General features: G+C 45.7%; 1 protein-coding gene across 2 annotated transcripts in view; it reads right to left on the bottom strand.

Annotated features, from left to right (window-relative positions):
• Positions 1-7,955, bottom strand: part of CACHD1 (cache domain containing 1) — a 111,032-nt gene extending 103,077 nt beyond the window's left edge. Inside the window, exon 1 of one of the 2 annotated variants that reach the window (XM_042808571.1) lies at positions 7,486-7,955. In XM_042808571.1, coding sequence (XP_042664505.1) covers positions 7,486-7,701 — 216 coding nt within the window. In that variant the 5' untranslated portion in view covers positions 7,702-7,955. Of the gene's footprint in view, positions 1-5,042; positions 5,110-7,485 lie in introns of those variants that run through there. The other variant, XM_033008810.2, reaches the window with a different exon arrangement.
• Positions 7,956-16,335: the final 8,380 nt, after the last annotated feature.

Below are 16,335 nucleotides of genomic sequence, written 5' to 3'. Positions count from 1 at the left end.
AACCTTTATGGCAACTTCCAGATGTGTCTATTTTAAAGTCTTTTCCCTGGCCTCATTCCCACCTGTGACGATCGTAAGCATAGCCAAAAATTCCTACTGCATTGCAGGAGTATGTGCAAAAGATGGCCAAAACCGGACAGAGCACTGGCTAGACAGAACTGCAGAAATGCTGGAAGTGAAATTACAGCTTTTCTCAAAAAGGCGTTAGGGCTTTTCTGCTCTACTAGTAGAGCGGTTGCAGCTTCAAATCACACTGTCAAAGTTGAGCTCAAAGGGAAACAGCACTGGTGAAAAGCTGGTTTTATCAGCTGCTTTTGGCTGAGAAGCTGGTAAAGGGAGACGTAATAGCTTGTTTTTACTAATGATTGTAATTGTGCAAATATGCTTTTACAAAATCACTTGAGAGACTCTACAGAGACCTTACAGGCAGCTGATAAAAGCGACTCCATTAGAATTTTTCATGGGATTGGAAATGAGTATTATTGACTTGTGGCATCATGATTATTTCAAAAGTCAACTCAGATTTCCTCTGCTAAATTAGATACATGGTATAGTACTGAAATCTGTGCCAGGGAAGAACACACATAATGCAAGACTCAAGGAATGACTTAGCATGCGGTCTATTTTACGTTAGAAAAGGCATGTCTTCACAAGAGACACTGGGTAAGCATCAATGTTTTTAAACTCCCTTTTCCATGGGAAGGAGAGCACAAAGATATCCTTTCAGATTTTAACATTGCCTGTTATTGAACAACAATAAACTACAGGAAAACGATTCCAGAATACAGCCCCTCCGTACTTTATAATTTTACACTTTATTCTGCATTAAGCCTACTAATCAAGAAGAAGCAGTACAGCTATTAGTGAAGACCTCAGCAGAAATTTTAACACACAAAACAAAGGCTGATACATCAAATAAGCTACTTAAATTTCAATTTTTACGCTATATTATCCACGCACAGGGAAAAAAAAAACAAAACAAAACAAAAAACAACAACAAAGTCAGTATTCTCCTATTCAACTACATACAAATCAATCATTCCTGGGACATTACCCAACCCTTACTGAAGTTGCCAGCAAAGGCCCCGTAAGCTCTGATCCATGAAGCATTGCCATGTGCCAGGCTCACACTTAGGTAGCTCTGTACCCCAGCCCTGAGCACTATGGAGCACCCTGACAAAAGAAAAACAGAATTTTGGGGTACCTCCTTACAGCTGGGCACTTCCACACACGAAGGTACTGAGCTGGCAAGGCTCCAATCATTTCTCTGCCAACTGTTCACCAATAATTACTGAACAGAAGACAATAATTGTTAAAAAATAATCTGTTAATACTTCCTTTTATCCACGGACATAAAAGAATAACTGGTAAACATATACACACACACAAAAAATCCTCTTAATACTTCACATTTCCCTCCATTCTCAAACATATCTTGCCCTTCTGTCTGAGAGAAGGTGAAGCACTCCATGTTATTTGACAATAAGCATTACATTTTTTTCTCACCAGTGCCTGGCCAAGCTGCCGGCAGCAGAGCAGCTTCTCTGCTACGTTCTGATCATCAGGCACTAACTCTTGCTCCTCCACTGAATTAAGCCAAGAAAAAAGTGGGCTAACACAAGCTGTATTTGCTTCTGCACCTTCTTACCACACACGTTATCAGCCCTGCTGCAGCTGAGAGATTCCCAGTCACTTCACAGCGTACTTGGATTTCTTGCTGCTAATAACCCCTCTGGTCCCCACCACGACTGGCAGGGTCCTTCGTCACAGCAGTGCAGGGGACAGCTAATTATCTACCAACCCACCTTGCTGCACCACACTCGGCAACTTTTATCTGCACAGGACAGCTGCATTCTCCCTGTTTGAAGTGAAATGTCAGCCTTTTCTAATGCAACAAGACTTACATCACTAACGATGTCCCGACACTTTGAAGAAACAACTCAAAGCCTAATTAAAAATTCAGATTCGGTCTCCTACGCGCAGCCATTTTCACTGCTCTTCCACCAGGACCCCTCTCTTTCTTTTTGAAATGTTTCATGCTGGAAAAAAAAGAATCCGTGTGGAACAGGATGAAAAACTGCTGCAGTCTTGGGCTTTCAGAAAGCCTTGAAAAAGGCTGATGTAGCTGGATTCAAACCAAGGCATAATCATATAAAACAGATGAGGTTTTACTCCACTGGTTTCTACTCTATAATTATTACTAAAGTGAGCACTACTGCCAAATAATAATTAAAAAAAAAATATAGTCAAACATTTATCAGCCTTCCTAACATCTATTTCTCTATTGTATTTCAGCTTTATAAGCTGGAAACAACCTGAAAATAAAAGGGAAAAAAAAAAAAAAAGCAAAGCGGTCTTCTGGGCTGTCATTTAATTGAGGGTCCACAGAAGTCCAAGTTTCAGACCCAGTGCTGGAGGACTTGTGGTGCTGGAAAGCTACACAAGTAGCTCGCAGTCACCAACAGATTTCTTTTTTCAACCCACAGAAAAAAGTGGGGAAATGTGTGAAACTCCTCATTTCAGAGATGGAGAACCACTGTTCTGGCATTTCAACTGGTCTGCAGTGCAGCTCAAAATGGGATTTATCTCTTCTCAGTTGTAAATCCACTGTCATTAGTCAGAAGACTATCCAATTAGAAAAAAAAAATACTGTATTCTCTCAGTGTTAATTTTCAAACAGAGTAAATAAATGGACAGTTCTAGTGGCTGCAACTTTTTGCCATCTCCCAGAGATCTTCAAGGAATCTGGATTTTTCAGGACAACAGTGTCCCGAAGTCCTCCCCATATAAAGCCCTGGACATCTCCCCATCTCTCTGTCATTCTTGTCTGCACGCAATCTGTTCTTCTTGAAAAACATATGGCCAGACAAGTTATTAGCAAAATAAATAAATAATAGGTTTGCCAATCAACCTGGAGAAGCTTGTACTATGCTTTTTGTTATTTTACACATCACTGTGTCACCTGAGCAAGTACTAATATAACAAAAAAAAAAAAAAAAAAAACCACACCAGGGAAAAAAAATGACCAGTAAACTGCTGTTTTCAGATGCAAAACTCTTTTTTTTTTCTTTTTTTTTTTTCTTCCAACCATCAAGATCAGTAACAGACAATGAGAAAAGGCTGTGCTTCCTTCATGGAGTAAGTGTAAAGGATTAAGATGGCAGAGCTGCCTTCAGAAATATTCAAGGCCCTCTGGGCCTATAACTTTTCTTACTATCTGGCTAGAAACATCACCATGCATTTTGAAAGTTATAGAAGCGCCTAACAACGCTTTTCATCTTCAAAGCATTGCTTAATCCTTTCAACTCTCACTGCAAGTAATACATCCCTATTTTGGAGGTGGAGATGTTACCTTGCCCCGCTCTATCAAAAAACAGTCCTCACCTTGGACGCCCTGTGAAGATTTAGAGGGTTAAACCCTGCCAAATCCAAACAAAATGCTCAGAAAAGTTATGATCTATTCTCTTCTTGCCTTCACCTCCCAACCACAGAATTCCAGTTGTTTCAACCAACAACTTACTCTGTAATTTCAACCAGGTGAGAGAAGCCAGGATCAGACAATCCAGGTAGCTGGGATGGTGAAACTCCACCAGCAGACCAGGTCATGCCACAACCGCCAATTTAGTTATAATTTTAGCATAAAGGGGTGCTTAGCTTTTAATTACTGCTGAGTGTCAGCTCTGCCCAGAAGAATATATTACAGGACTGTCACGCGAGTTGCTCACTCACCGGGCTCCAGCCCTCTGCAAATTATGATGCTGGGCTATTTCAGACATAGTCTACTGAGCAATGACAAGTAATAAGGCTGCTCGGGCTGGCAATGCGATTGCACACCGTCTTCCAAGGATGCAGCCTGCTGCCAAAAGCTGCTCCCTGTAACGTCACGGACGCTGTCAACACGCACTATAGCTAACAAAAAAAGAAGGTAACAGTTAAGGGTGAGTGGAGGTACAGTACCTGCGTCCTGCTGCTGGCACAGCATCCCCCCCAGCTCAGCAGTTTTTCCTCCTGCCGCCGTCACAGCACAGCAGCCTCCATTCCACAGGAGGGAGAGGGAATAGTAAGAGAGCGTGGTACGGCTGTTTCTGGTTACTTTGGAAGAAGCACTAACAAACTTTGGGGAGAACGGTGAACAGATCACCTCTATTGAGCACGGCAAAAAAATGCGTGAGCGTGTGCACATATACACCACCCCATACCCCGATGCATAAAAGGGAATACACGTGACATTATGATACAGCAATGTCATTAACTGTGGTTTCGGTAGAACTGTCAAACGGAGTGGGGACAATAATTAATCAGTGCAATAAAGTCAGACAATTAATGAACTTTCTATGTTTAACCTCTCCTGGAGAAATAACACCCAGGATGGTAACACACAGACACCCAGGAACCCGCATCTCCTTCTACACTGCAGCGCCCAACATGTGAATACTTCACACGATGTAAATGTGTATATTCTAACTTGAAACTTAAATAAGAAACTGTTAAACTGCTGTCCAGTATGTTCAGCGAATGATGCATCTCACGAGTTGTCACTTACATTAAATTATCCTCAGCTGCTCTGTGCAGTACCATCCAAAGAATAAATTTATATGTGAAACCAGAGCACGGGTAAGAAAACAAAGCATTACTTAAAGGTAATAGTCAGATACTGCACTCATGCAAGTGTCTATAAATAGAAAGCAGTGGTGAGAGTGCCAAAAACAACTGTCAGACTGATGCTGGCATCAGAAATCTCTCTCATCCTCTTTCTTCCTGTAGCTTCAGCCTGTATTACAACGCACCTCACTCCTCTCAACAATGCAAAATAATGCAATTCGATTGAAAACACTACGTCCTTATTGCTGTTGGATGAATTACGTGAAATACGGGTAGAAGAAGAATGTATCACAGGAAGCAGGTACTGTACGGAGCAGACGGACCTCGTTTACAGCGCTGATGGCTGCTCCAGCAGAAATCTGATGTATTTTCTCTCACACAACTTCGGTATTCATTACACAGGCATTTAAGGCTCAGAAATTTCATGGTTCTCCTCTTACCTCTTCCACTTGTTCCTCTAGTGTCTGCTCTGGAGGCTCCACCTCATCCTCCCTTCCTGCATTTATGGAGGCTCTGTCTACAATTTCCTCTTTTTCCAGACCCAAAACACACCCAAACCAACCTCTCACCCTCACTCTATTTAAGCATTTCCACCTGCTCCTTCACTCATTGGATGCTTCCTCCCCACCTCCAGCTCAGACCTACCCGTTCTCCAAAGCCCTCTCCCGCAGTTCCGTCCCGCTCCGGCGGCTGGTGACACCACCTCCTGCCTATTACCAGGATGTGCAGACGTGGGAGCCACAACTGGCAAGGACCAAAGCACGAAGAGAGCACACAAGGGAAGCATTAAACCCTTCCACTTCCTCATTTACAATTTATGAAACTAAAATAAAACCGCAGCTCCCAAAACGCTTGGATATTAATCCTTCCTCTCGCAACCTCAACTTCCTCTCACCAGGTCTTGATTTGGGGCCTGCCTCCAAGTCACCCTCTAAACCCAGAACACCACCCTTCGATTTCTACTAAACTAAAAGCCCAAAAGCACTCTCACTCTGCTTCCAAAATCCCCCACCGCTCCTCTCTTCCCTGGGCACGGCACCTGTCTGCATCGCCCCGAGCATCCCCGCCGTGCCGACGGCCCGCCGCTCGCCAACAGCCCCACACAGGCAGAGAAAAGGGTAATTCTGCACCAGCTATACCCGGCCCCGCCTCAGCAGGCTTAGGAAATTTCTGCCCTAAAATCGAGGGAGAAATATGGGCTGCGGTGACACATGTCGTAACATTTTTTTTGTTCTACTGGAGGAGGTCAGAAAAGAAGCTTCTAAAAATCAGGGGGGGTTTGTTCCCACCGGTTTTTAATCTTAAACAGCTGTAATAATGTTACAGGGGAGAGCAAAGGACAGGCTGAACATTAGCTTGATGGGAGTTAAGACAGCCAAAATATTAAGCATATAAAAATAGAGCTCGGTATGAAAAGGGCTTAACTACCAGTTTCACCGCATTAAATTACTTTGGGGCCTTAAATATCCAACTAATAGCAAACACAGTTCTAACATTATTTGCATGCAGACTGTTCCCCGGTTCATCTCATCAGTACAATTCTTGGAAAGAAAACCTGGCTCTTCCTACGGTTAGCTAGTGTAAGACAGCAAGGTAACCACATATATTTTTATGAGTCGCTTTTGTAAAGGCAGTATGTGTTGAGGTGATCGTGTTAGATTTTTTTTTTTTTTCAAAAACACCAGGAACAGATTTAGCAATACAATTAAACAGACTTAATTTGCATTAACCAGAACCTCCACCATTTACGGGATTATGCTCTTATCTTTTGAGGGGAAATACATGCATACATACATGCCTATGCACAGCACAGGGAAAAAAAAGCGACTTCCTTGAATTCAGTACATCAATAATCTACCTTGTTAAGTGGAGTCATTTAAATCCACGTCGTCTTAGCATCAAGGACAAGAGACAGCTCAGTGTTTTCCCGGACAAAACGCAGCCCTAGGAGGCCGGCCAGCACAATGATGTTTCAGAGGTGAGAGAATGAAGCCAGTTTAGAGAAGATAAAAGGCCATTTGGGTAGAGACCCCTGCTGATCCTATGAAAGTGTCTCCTTTTCAATTTGGGAGGCTTTTAAAACTGCGTTTGCGACTGACCATACCTTCCCCTGAAAGCCGCCCGGGATCCGATTTCACTTTTTCCCCCCCGGAGGGAGGGTCGGTGGCCGATAGCTGTACCGCAGGTACCAGCACACCCCGCAAACCCTACACTGATCACCCCGGCAAAACGCCGCCTCCAAGGCCGGAGATGCAAACCGCCTTCACCCCAAACCCCGAAATGAATTCCAAGAGCTGAATAAACTTGTCCAAACGCACGCTCGGGCCGAGAAGCATTTCTTTTCACCCCGAGCCGAGCGTTTTTGGGGCAGGACCCGGCTCACTGCAGCTCCGTGCCAGCGGGCTGAGGGATGCTCGGGCGGGAGGGCAGGTTTGCTCCGGGAGCCCCCCCCCCCCCCCCCGCGGCTCAGCCCCGAGGGCGGGCTCGGACCCCGCTGCAAAAACCGCCCTTCGGGACTTGGCGTTTTCCTCACGTTTCTATTGTGTAAACGAGAAATAAAGCCGGAGTGCCCCCGCGCCGCCGTTTCCTCCCCCCTCGGCCCGCTGCGGAGCCGCCCGCCCCGGGCTGAGGGGAGCGGGGCCGGGGCTGAGGGGAGCGGGGCCGGGGCTGAGGGGAGCGGGGCCGGGGGAGCCGGGCGGGCCGCGCAAGGCGGAGGGAAAGTTTGCAAAGAGGGGGAAGAACCGGGGCGTGAGGGAAGGAAGGGAGGAATGAAGAAAGAAAGGGCAAAACAGGAATCGGGAAGAGCGTGCGGAGGAGGGAGGGAGGGAGGGAGGGAGGGAAAGAGGGAAAACCAGGCGAGGCGAGGCGCGGGCCGGGCCGTACCTGCATGGTGACGACCCCCAGCTCCTCGGTGGCCAGTTTCCTCATCTGGGTGGCCAGAACTTGCGCCTCGTCCAGGATGGAGAACTCCGCCTCGGCGGCGCCCAGCCCGCAGAGCAGCGCCAGGCAGAGGAGGCCGAGCGGTCCTCGGCCCCGCGGGCGGCGGCCCCGGGCGGTGGCGGCGGCGGCCTCCTCCTGCCTCCCGCCGCCCCGCGCCATGCTGCCGCGGCGGGAGAGCCGCGGGCACCGCCTCCGGCCAACTCCCCCCCCCCCCCCCCCCAACACACACACCCCCGGCCCCGCGTCGCCGGGCCCCGGGGGCCGGCTAGGGCTGCGGAGCGGCCGCCATGCGAACGGGGAGGGGGAACGGGGAACGGCGGCCGCTGCGCCCCGCGCCCCGGCTGCGGGGACAGTTGCGCGCCGCGGCCCCGCCGCTGAGTGAGAGCGGCGGCGGGAGAGACGCAAAGCGCGGAGCGGAGGAGGAGCGGGAGCGGCGGGGCCGGGAGCGCAGCGGCGGCGGGGGGAGGGAGGGAGGCGGCTGGGGCCGCTGCCGCTGCGCTGCGGGCGGGGGCAGCGCCGGGCCGGGCCCCCCCCGGCCCGCCCCGCCCCCGGCCCCGGGCTCACCCGGCCCTCAGCGGAGCCCGCCGCGCTCGCCACGCTTTCTCCCTTTTTTTTTTTCTTTTTTTTCTTCTTTTACGCTTTGTTTTCCCAACTTGTTTAAACTTTTTTTTAAAAAACTTTTTTCTTTTTAACTTCTTTTTTAAACTTTCTACCTTTTTTTTTTTTTTTTTTTAAAAAAAAAAATCTTTTAAATCAGAGTGCAGCGTTCCTCTCTCCCGCAACACAGAGCGCAAAGCTGGTGTCAAGCCATGAGGCTTGAGAAAATGCTTATTGTGCAGCAGGGATGGAAAATAAATAAACGAAAAGAAGCCACGCAAAGCCTAACCCACTGAATGGCACACAGACAGCTCATCCTCCCGGGAAGAGCGGCACAGGGCACATAACAAGCCAAGACCTCTGGAGAAACACCCCCTTCGAGTGATGAAGCCCCGTTGGGGTGATGCGGAGAAATCCCCATCTAAAACCTCCACTCAGAACCCCCTTGGCCCTGGCAGCGCCGTGCGGGACGCACCCGCCGTCCCCTACACCCAGCAATGCGCAGCAGCATCGTTCTCAATCCCTCGTCTTCCTCACACCTTCCGCCTTCCTTCCATGAGGAACACGCCAGAAGCCTCGTGTGCACATTGGGAAAACACGTACAGGGAAATTAAATTTGCCAAATGGAAGCGGGAGTCCTTTTATTTTGCACCCGGCAGCGGTTCCTGCCCAGCCCAAGAAGTCAAATAGCAGGCACGTACAAAATACATACCCTCTAGATTTACTCTTCATTAGTTACCACTGTATCAAAACTGCAGTCAAAACTGTAATCAAAGCCCTGCGAACGTATATAATTTTTAAATAAATCTGACCTGTAGTGACTAGATGGCTTCAATACCCACTTCACCAGTTAATTTTTTTAACAGATTCCTACCGGAGTCACTCGTGTCCCGTGGCAGTAAATTTCACAAGTTAACGATTCATCTGAGAATTGTGACGTACTTTTCTCTATAATCATATTCTATTTTCTTGAAATGTGGTTTCTATCTGCTTTAGCTGTTGATTTTTTGACTTCTCCCAAGCCCTGGGTGCCAGCAGCAATTCCCCATCCCGCTTTGTCGAGAGTAGGAGCTGGGTCAGAGCCGAAACCCTCCCGCTGCAGCCGGGCAGCACCCGCCAGCATCTCTCAGGGTCAGATTTTACCTGCTGCTGTTCTTGGAAGGGACATCAGCAAAATTCTCTTTTATTTGGTTTTAATAAATGAAATTCAATTCTTACTATGCAAAAGTTGTATCAGTTTGTCCTTGGCTTTTGTTCATTTAGTTGATTTATGGGTCTAACATAATATATATATTTTTTTTTTTTTAAGTTTTCCTGGTTTAGTGAAAGCAAGCTAAACCAAAACAATACCTCTCAAAGCTGCCATAATCGGTATCTTGTATTTCTGTTGCTGAAGAAGCATTTGCTGCCTGATAGACAAGGAATTTTCTCTCCATCATGCTGAAGCTTTTGGTCTTCTGTCGGAATATTTTCCCTGGGCCCAAAGAGAGAGAGAAGCAAAACTGAGCCAAATTCGCTCTTAGCACTACTCATTTTCATATTACATTTTATGGTTTTTTTTATTAGATTCACTAGTGTAGGATGCAAAGGTTTTAAATTATAGTGAAATCACAAAGTTAACGCTACAAATAGCATTTTTAAATTTTTCTTTTTTTTTTTAAAAAAAAACCCACCTAACCTCAGGAAATGAATGAGGCAATTGTCCTTCTGATTCCAAAGCCCCAGGATCCTGCTCATAGCGAGGGAACCGACTGAACAGGTTTAACATTTTCATGTACAATCTAAACTTCTTCACTCTACAGCCCTCAAGGCAAACCCAGACTCCTGGAGTTCCCATATGCTTTGTGCCTACACCGCTGCCTCCCCAGACAAGCTAGCCAGCTTCCAGCACAGCAGCAGTTAGCAATCCTTCTTTCCAGCCTGCAGCCTCATTGCCTCCTGTATTTACGGAAGAGCTGGTCCGTGATGGGGAAAGCAGACCCGATGCAGAATTGCAGCCGAGGTAGCCACCAGCAGTGCCATTTCTAAATTAGTTGTACACGCGCTCGCTTTCACACGTAAAAATATTTAAAGAAAAATAGGAAACAACACCCTCTAAAATGACAGAGAGGGAAAAAGAATAAGGTATCTAAAAAAAATAAAAAATGTAGATCGTATGATCCTTGGAGTCACGGGACATCTGTCAAAACTGCCAATTCTGACAATCTGATGTTTATCGTCCTCCCAAACCAGGCTGGTCTTTCATACGCTTAGATGGTCAGGCTGACACAGCTGTGGATTAAATCTGTCACCTCTTGCTTTAGAATAAGCCTTGGAGAAGAGGAGGATTGCCCTTGCTTGGTGCTGTAGGGTTGTGGCATCCCCAGAAGCGGAGTGTATGCATGCTGCAGGCTGGGGAGGGAAAGGACCAGTGAGATGCAAAGAAGAGAAGAGATGAAGGCTCTGCTAGGCTAACAGCCTTCAGGAATAAATAATGCAGCCATTAAGATCTGCAAAAATGAGGCCACACTAGAAATATGTCCCTTTTTTTTAAAAGAGCAAGAAAAAAAAAATGAATCTGGAGTTTAAGTGCTGGAGTATAGGAAGAAGAAGAACATATGTCAGGTATAAATCCCAGTGCCATGGTGGGAGTAAACATGCTTTTGACAGCAGCACATGCAGATGCCGAGTAGGTCAGTATACGGCAACGCTGGGAAACAGAACAAGTGAGACGAATCCGGAATAGCTGGTACATGTGATGGCACCAGAGAAAAGCACTATTTCTGTAGCGTGTGATTCTATGTGGTTTATTAATTGCGTATACCCCTCTGTAGAGATCATGACATTATTGATATATCTTCTAAAGTTCCTTTACAGATAAATATTTAATTTATATTTTAAGAACTGTAATCTAACTGTATATGCAGGTACAGATCCTTATGAAGACAGAGGTCTCTTCTGCGGTGCCCCTAGGCTGCTGCGCTTGCTTCACTTTGTAGCAAGTCCCTGCACTCTCCCAGCAACTCAGGAGCACCATAAATTGAAAAAGCATGGTCTGACCTTTGGAATATCTTGAAAGTGGCACTTCTCTTATGATGCTAATCTTCATGCCTGCAAGCAATACAATATATGCTCCAAGAAATTATAAGGTAGATAGGATGTTTTCTTGGCAGCCTCATACTTTCTGCCTGATCCTCTCTCCCAGTCCGGAGCCCTTTCGCTAACTGGTTGTGTGCAAACTGTACATCCAGCAGCCCCCGTGAAGGCAGAGTGATACTCAGTCACTCACCAGGAAAGGAACTGAGAAACTCTTTGTGGCTCTTATTTCTAACCTCAAAGAAAAGGCTAAAATTAATCTTTTGGTATAAATCCAGATTAAATGTAGAATAAATGGAAGTTTGCATGACGCTACTACTTTCAGCTTTGCTGAAATCTTCCTCTTGTATCTCCTAATTTATGTGCTTTGATTTACTTTCTTGTCTGACTCCTTTTCTATTCACGTTCATTTTGATTGTGGTCATCAGTCAGCTGTACACAGGCTAAATCCAAAGGGCTTACTTTCCTCACACTGATATTCATGTTTAGTTTCCCATTCCTCCCGTTATATTTTTAAACATTTTCTTCTCTGGAAGTTACATATTCATGTTAGTTTTGGCCGCGGTTCTTGCTTTCTCAATAAGTTTGATCTTCACTCACTCCGGAGAGCTGTGAGTTGAACATCCTGACGTGTTAGGATTAAGCCAAGGGTAGCATCTCCATTTTTTGACTTTGCATGGAATATTTCAAGTAGCAATTGATTAGTGCATCTGGAAAATGCTTCTCTAAACCTTGTTTCCTTGTATGCAGATGACAAACTGTGTTATATGTCATAAGTAACTGCTTCTTCAACGTTCTTCAGTAATTCCTGATGGGGAGAGTGTTTGTATAAGCCTGTTCTTAAGCCTGGACTCCTCATATGTGCCCATTTTCACATGTATCATATGGTGGGGTCTATAAGACTCTAAACTCCAAGTTTTATCTCATAGTCAGTGCAGCATCTGCCCACTGAATCAGTCATTCCCTTATGGATTACAACCAGTAATGAAAATGGAAAAAATGCCTTGGTCTCCTCCCTCCCCATCCCGAGTCTGTAACTGTGCCTATGAGAGCGTTCTTTCCATAGCACCATCATCACCAGATAATATTTTTAATGAAAGCCATCATGTGTGCGGTGTGGGATTTCAAAGTAAGCATTGTGCCCAGCTGTACAGCTCGGCACTGAAAAAGCCCGATGCTAGCAGCACAGCTATAGCACAGCATTATTGCTGCTACCTCCTTTCAGGTCAGCTAATTTTATACTAAAACATGATGTAAGGAAGAAAGCAAACTCATAGACTTCAAGCGATCATCATTTTAGGGCCGAAATTTTAAAACAAGTGCTAAACAGGGGGAGAGGCAGAGGCATCCCTGCCATGGGGGGTGGATGGCCACAGGAAGGAGTGGGCTGGGCACGGGAAGCCGGTGGAAGGGCCCGAGGATCTCAGTTTGCTGTTCCTCCTGGTCCCAGAGAGAGAAAATCAGAGACAAAGCCAAAAACTTCCCCCTGCAGAGCTTTCTGGTACTCTGGAATTTTCTTACCCTCTGCTAGAAAGAGTTATTTTGGGGCCTGGGCACAAGGGCATCTCAGCACATCTTGTTTCTCATGAAACAAAACCACTGTGGGAGCATGATGTTACAATAGAAGTTCATGACACAGGAAAAGGAATAGACATGATTTATCACAATGTAGAAGAGAGTGAAGAAAGCGACAGTCAAATGGTTTGGGATTAATATAACCATAAAACCAGATGGCACGGGTCTTTTTTAACCGGTTGTCCAGCAGTCTATGGTAATTTATAAGTCATGACCTTTCTAAAATCACGACTTTTATAAATCGCATAATTACCTGGAAGAGAACGAGCCTGTTAGGATGTTAATAGCTCACCAGCCACAGCAGACATCAGAGCAGTCACCCCGTTCTTGCCGTACCACACCTGAGCACTACCAAGGTTTCTGCCGTGCTTTCCCGTACAGACAGATTCTGGGCAGCAGGCGAGTGTGCTGGAGCCTCTTCCAGAAATAGCGGTCCCGGCGGCTGGCAGCCTCATCCCAGCTCTAGGCTGATGAGTTTTTCCTTACTCCAGTGACCTGCTGCCCTCAGCATGGCTCCTTTGCCTACATGGTCCCTGGGGTAACCTCATTTAGCAGCATGGCACCCAGTTCAGGGGGGAACCCCATTATGAAGTGGCATGGTTCACTGGTGGTATTCCGAGCAAATTGTGAACGAGGCAAACTACACTTGAAACGTATTTAAGGAATTCTTTGAATCCATGGCTCTCTCCTGAAACGAGACCATATGAATTATTAATCATTTTTCATTCTTATGGTTAAAAGGACATGCCCATGCTGTGAAACAAATGATACAAATTTCTAATTTATGTTTCTCAGTCTCTTCATTCTTCCACGGTTCTTCTCTTTTTGCATTATATTTTAGCTACACACGGCTAATGGAAAGAGCAAATGTGATTAGGAAGATACTATTTGTGAGATTATTGCTAAAATCAAAATATTGTGTTACTTGTACTTTTTCTACAACTTTAGGATGATCTGAAAATTTTTTTTTAAATAGCATCAGATGCCTTCTCTTTTTTTTTGTTAAACTTGTTTCCAATTTCAGTATCATCTTGTATCAGCAGTACGCTGCGTCGGAGTGAGGGCACATTTGCCCCAGCAGCAGATGCCAGATTAGACCCATTGGGACCTTCACAAGGCTGGAGCATCTTTTGTATCTCCGGTGTCAGAGTACAGGATTGGACCTCTCTCATTATATTCAGCATCAAACATTTTACCAATCACATGCAAAATATCTATCTCTACCTTAGTTATGAGAATCACTGGCTTTTTCCAGTATGCTTCCACCCTTGGAGCTGCCAGACTCTAGTAAAGACTCACTGATTATATGCAAAACATAGTTTTTCAGAGATTTATAATTTGGCTAAATGTGGCTGGATTTTCATGGGTATATCAAAGAGTACACTCTTGACCAGGGTGGCAACACCTAAACAACCTCAGCTTTTCTGTTTCTCAAGAAAACAACTTTATTTTCCTATAACCTCATTCACAGAAATGGATCAACCCTTCAGCATAAATATCTTGGAGTCTAAAGCAAGAAATAGCTAGGAGCTTTCTAGCACAAAGGAAAGAAAGGAAAAAAAAAAAAAAAAAAAACGAAAAACAAAAAACACCAAACCAACCTGAAAACCTGGATCTTATCGTTGAGAAATGGCAGGCAGCCTTGGGAACAGGCGCTGCTACTGGCAATATTTATAATAATTCTGATACTCTAATCTCTTTATCTTCCTTCTGCATCTCTTCTTTTATCTACACGTTGATGCCATGGAATTCATGGCACCAAAATAGCGTGGTTTTTTTTTTTCCTTTTCTTTTTCCTTTGACTTCATTCTCAAAATTAACATAGCCTCATTTTTATTATTTGAAAAAAACCCAAAAGTTCTGGTGTGCCTTCCACGTGCTCCTGGGCTCCCGTCTTGTGACGAGGTGCACTCATCCTCTCTCCTGGCTGCGAGACTGTATCTTGCCACAGGATTGAACATTAACACAGCAGCGACTTGAAATGAACCCGTCGTGTAACGGGGGATGCCAGTTTTCCAGTGATGTGAATGGTGATTTTCAAGGGAATAAGATGATGATCTCCTGTGGAACCAAAAGGGTGTCACTGTCACAGCGAGATCAGTTGGATGGAAGTATTTGCGGTGATGACAGGGGGAACGTGAGAGCCACCCGTCTCTCTCCTGCCTCTTGGGAAACAGTATATATCTCAGCTGTCCCTGTCATGGGGATTCCTTGAGGTCCCTAATCTGAATCTCCTTCGAAATGCTGAACAGACACTTTAAACGTGGTATTGCACTGCTATTAATATCACCGTCACCTCGGGCCCGGCTGTACGCGAAGCAAGGCTTGTAGGGCGAAGTAATAACTTCTGCAAGACCTCCTGATATGGTTTGTGGAGCTCTTTGTAAACAGGCTGGCAAGATCTTTGTCTCCAAGAACTCGCTCTTTAATTAGGCAAAGGATGCAGTGGGTGCTTGGGCACGGAGCGGCGTTTCCCAAGAGCTGCCTGCCGACAGGGCCGTCCCCACGCACAGGAAATTTGAATCCCTCAACTCCAGCACGCAAACAAAGCTCCAGAAGGGTTGTAAGAAAGCAGGAGGAGAGCCGAGCTGTGAGAATGTGCTGCCTAACAGGTTTCACCAGCCCGTCGGGATGAGGGATGCGGCCAGTCGTGGAGGAGGTCGCTGAGGAGCGTTTTTGTGATTGGGGATCGCCTGTTCAGCAGGACCCAGGTCTCTCTTTCTCCATCTCGCGCTGTTCTGGGAAGTCCTTTCTGAAGTTACGGCAGGGTGGAGCCCCACTCACCACGCTGGGTGATAGTCATCTCCGTGGTGCGTCATCGCCTTCTCAGGAGACAGCCCGATGGTGTCCACCTCAGCCAACAGCTTTATTTACTGGGTACGTCCCTCAGCAGCCAAGTTTCCAAGCCTGGGCACCGGGTTCTGCTCCTCTCTTCTGCATTTTACATTCAACAACCATCGATTAAAATATAATCCTAAGATTGAAGGCCAAAATCCAGGGCTCCTTCCTGCCTCATGAACGCCCTCGTTTCTGCCTGGAGTCATGCCCGCCCCACCCTCCTCCTCTGCCCCAGCACATCTGGAATTCTTTAGCCTTTAGCAGCCAGGCTGCAACAGGATCCTCGCCATAACCTGTGCTCTGAGAACACCTTGAGCTGGTTATAGTCTCTGAAATTAGGCAGTCAATAAGTGGCATTTTCTTTTATTACATTTTTAGGAATATCTAATGTGCACCTAAATAAATGCTTAAATGACACCATCTGCAGGTGGTTATGTTTTCAGTGTATCCAGTTCAGTGGCTTGGAATTTGGCCGCTCATTAGGACCTACAGACTTAAAGGAAATGTGTATTCTAACAGCAAAAGTAATATTGATTTTAATGTCGCCATCTTGCAAGATATGAATGAAAAGGTAGAATTTGCCTTCTTCTGGGGAATGCTATCACAGAGAATCAGTGTCAGACCATGCACAAGTAACAAAATTAAGAAAATCAAAATAGCTGTCTCTCTTTGTCATGTTTTCAGAGTACCTTGCTATCTTTTGTTTTG

The sequence above is a fragment of the Tyto alba genome, unplaced genomic scaffold, assembly GCF_018691265.1.
Source record: "Tyto alba isolate M040663 unplaced genomic scaffold, T.alba_DEE_v4.0 Super-Scaffold_1000006, whole genome shotgun sequence".
In the NCBI taxonomy this organism is placed as follows: Eukaryota; Metazoa; Chordata; class Aves; order Strigiformes; family Tytonidae; genus Tyto; species Tyto alba.
This window is presented reverse-complemented; position numbering and strand designations above follow the sequence as displayed.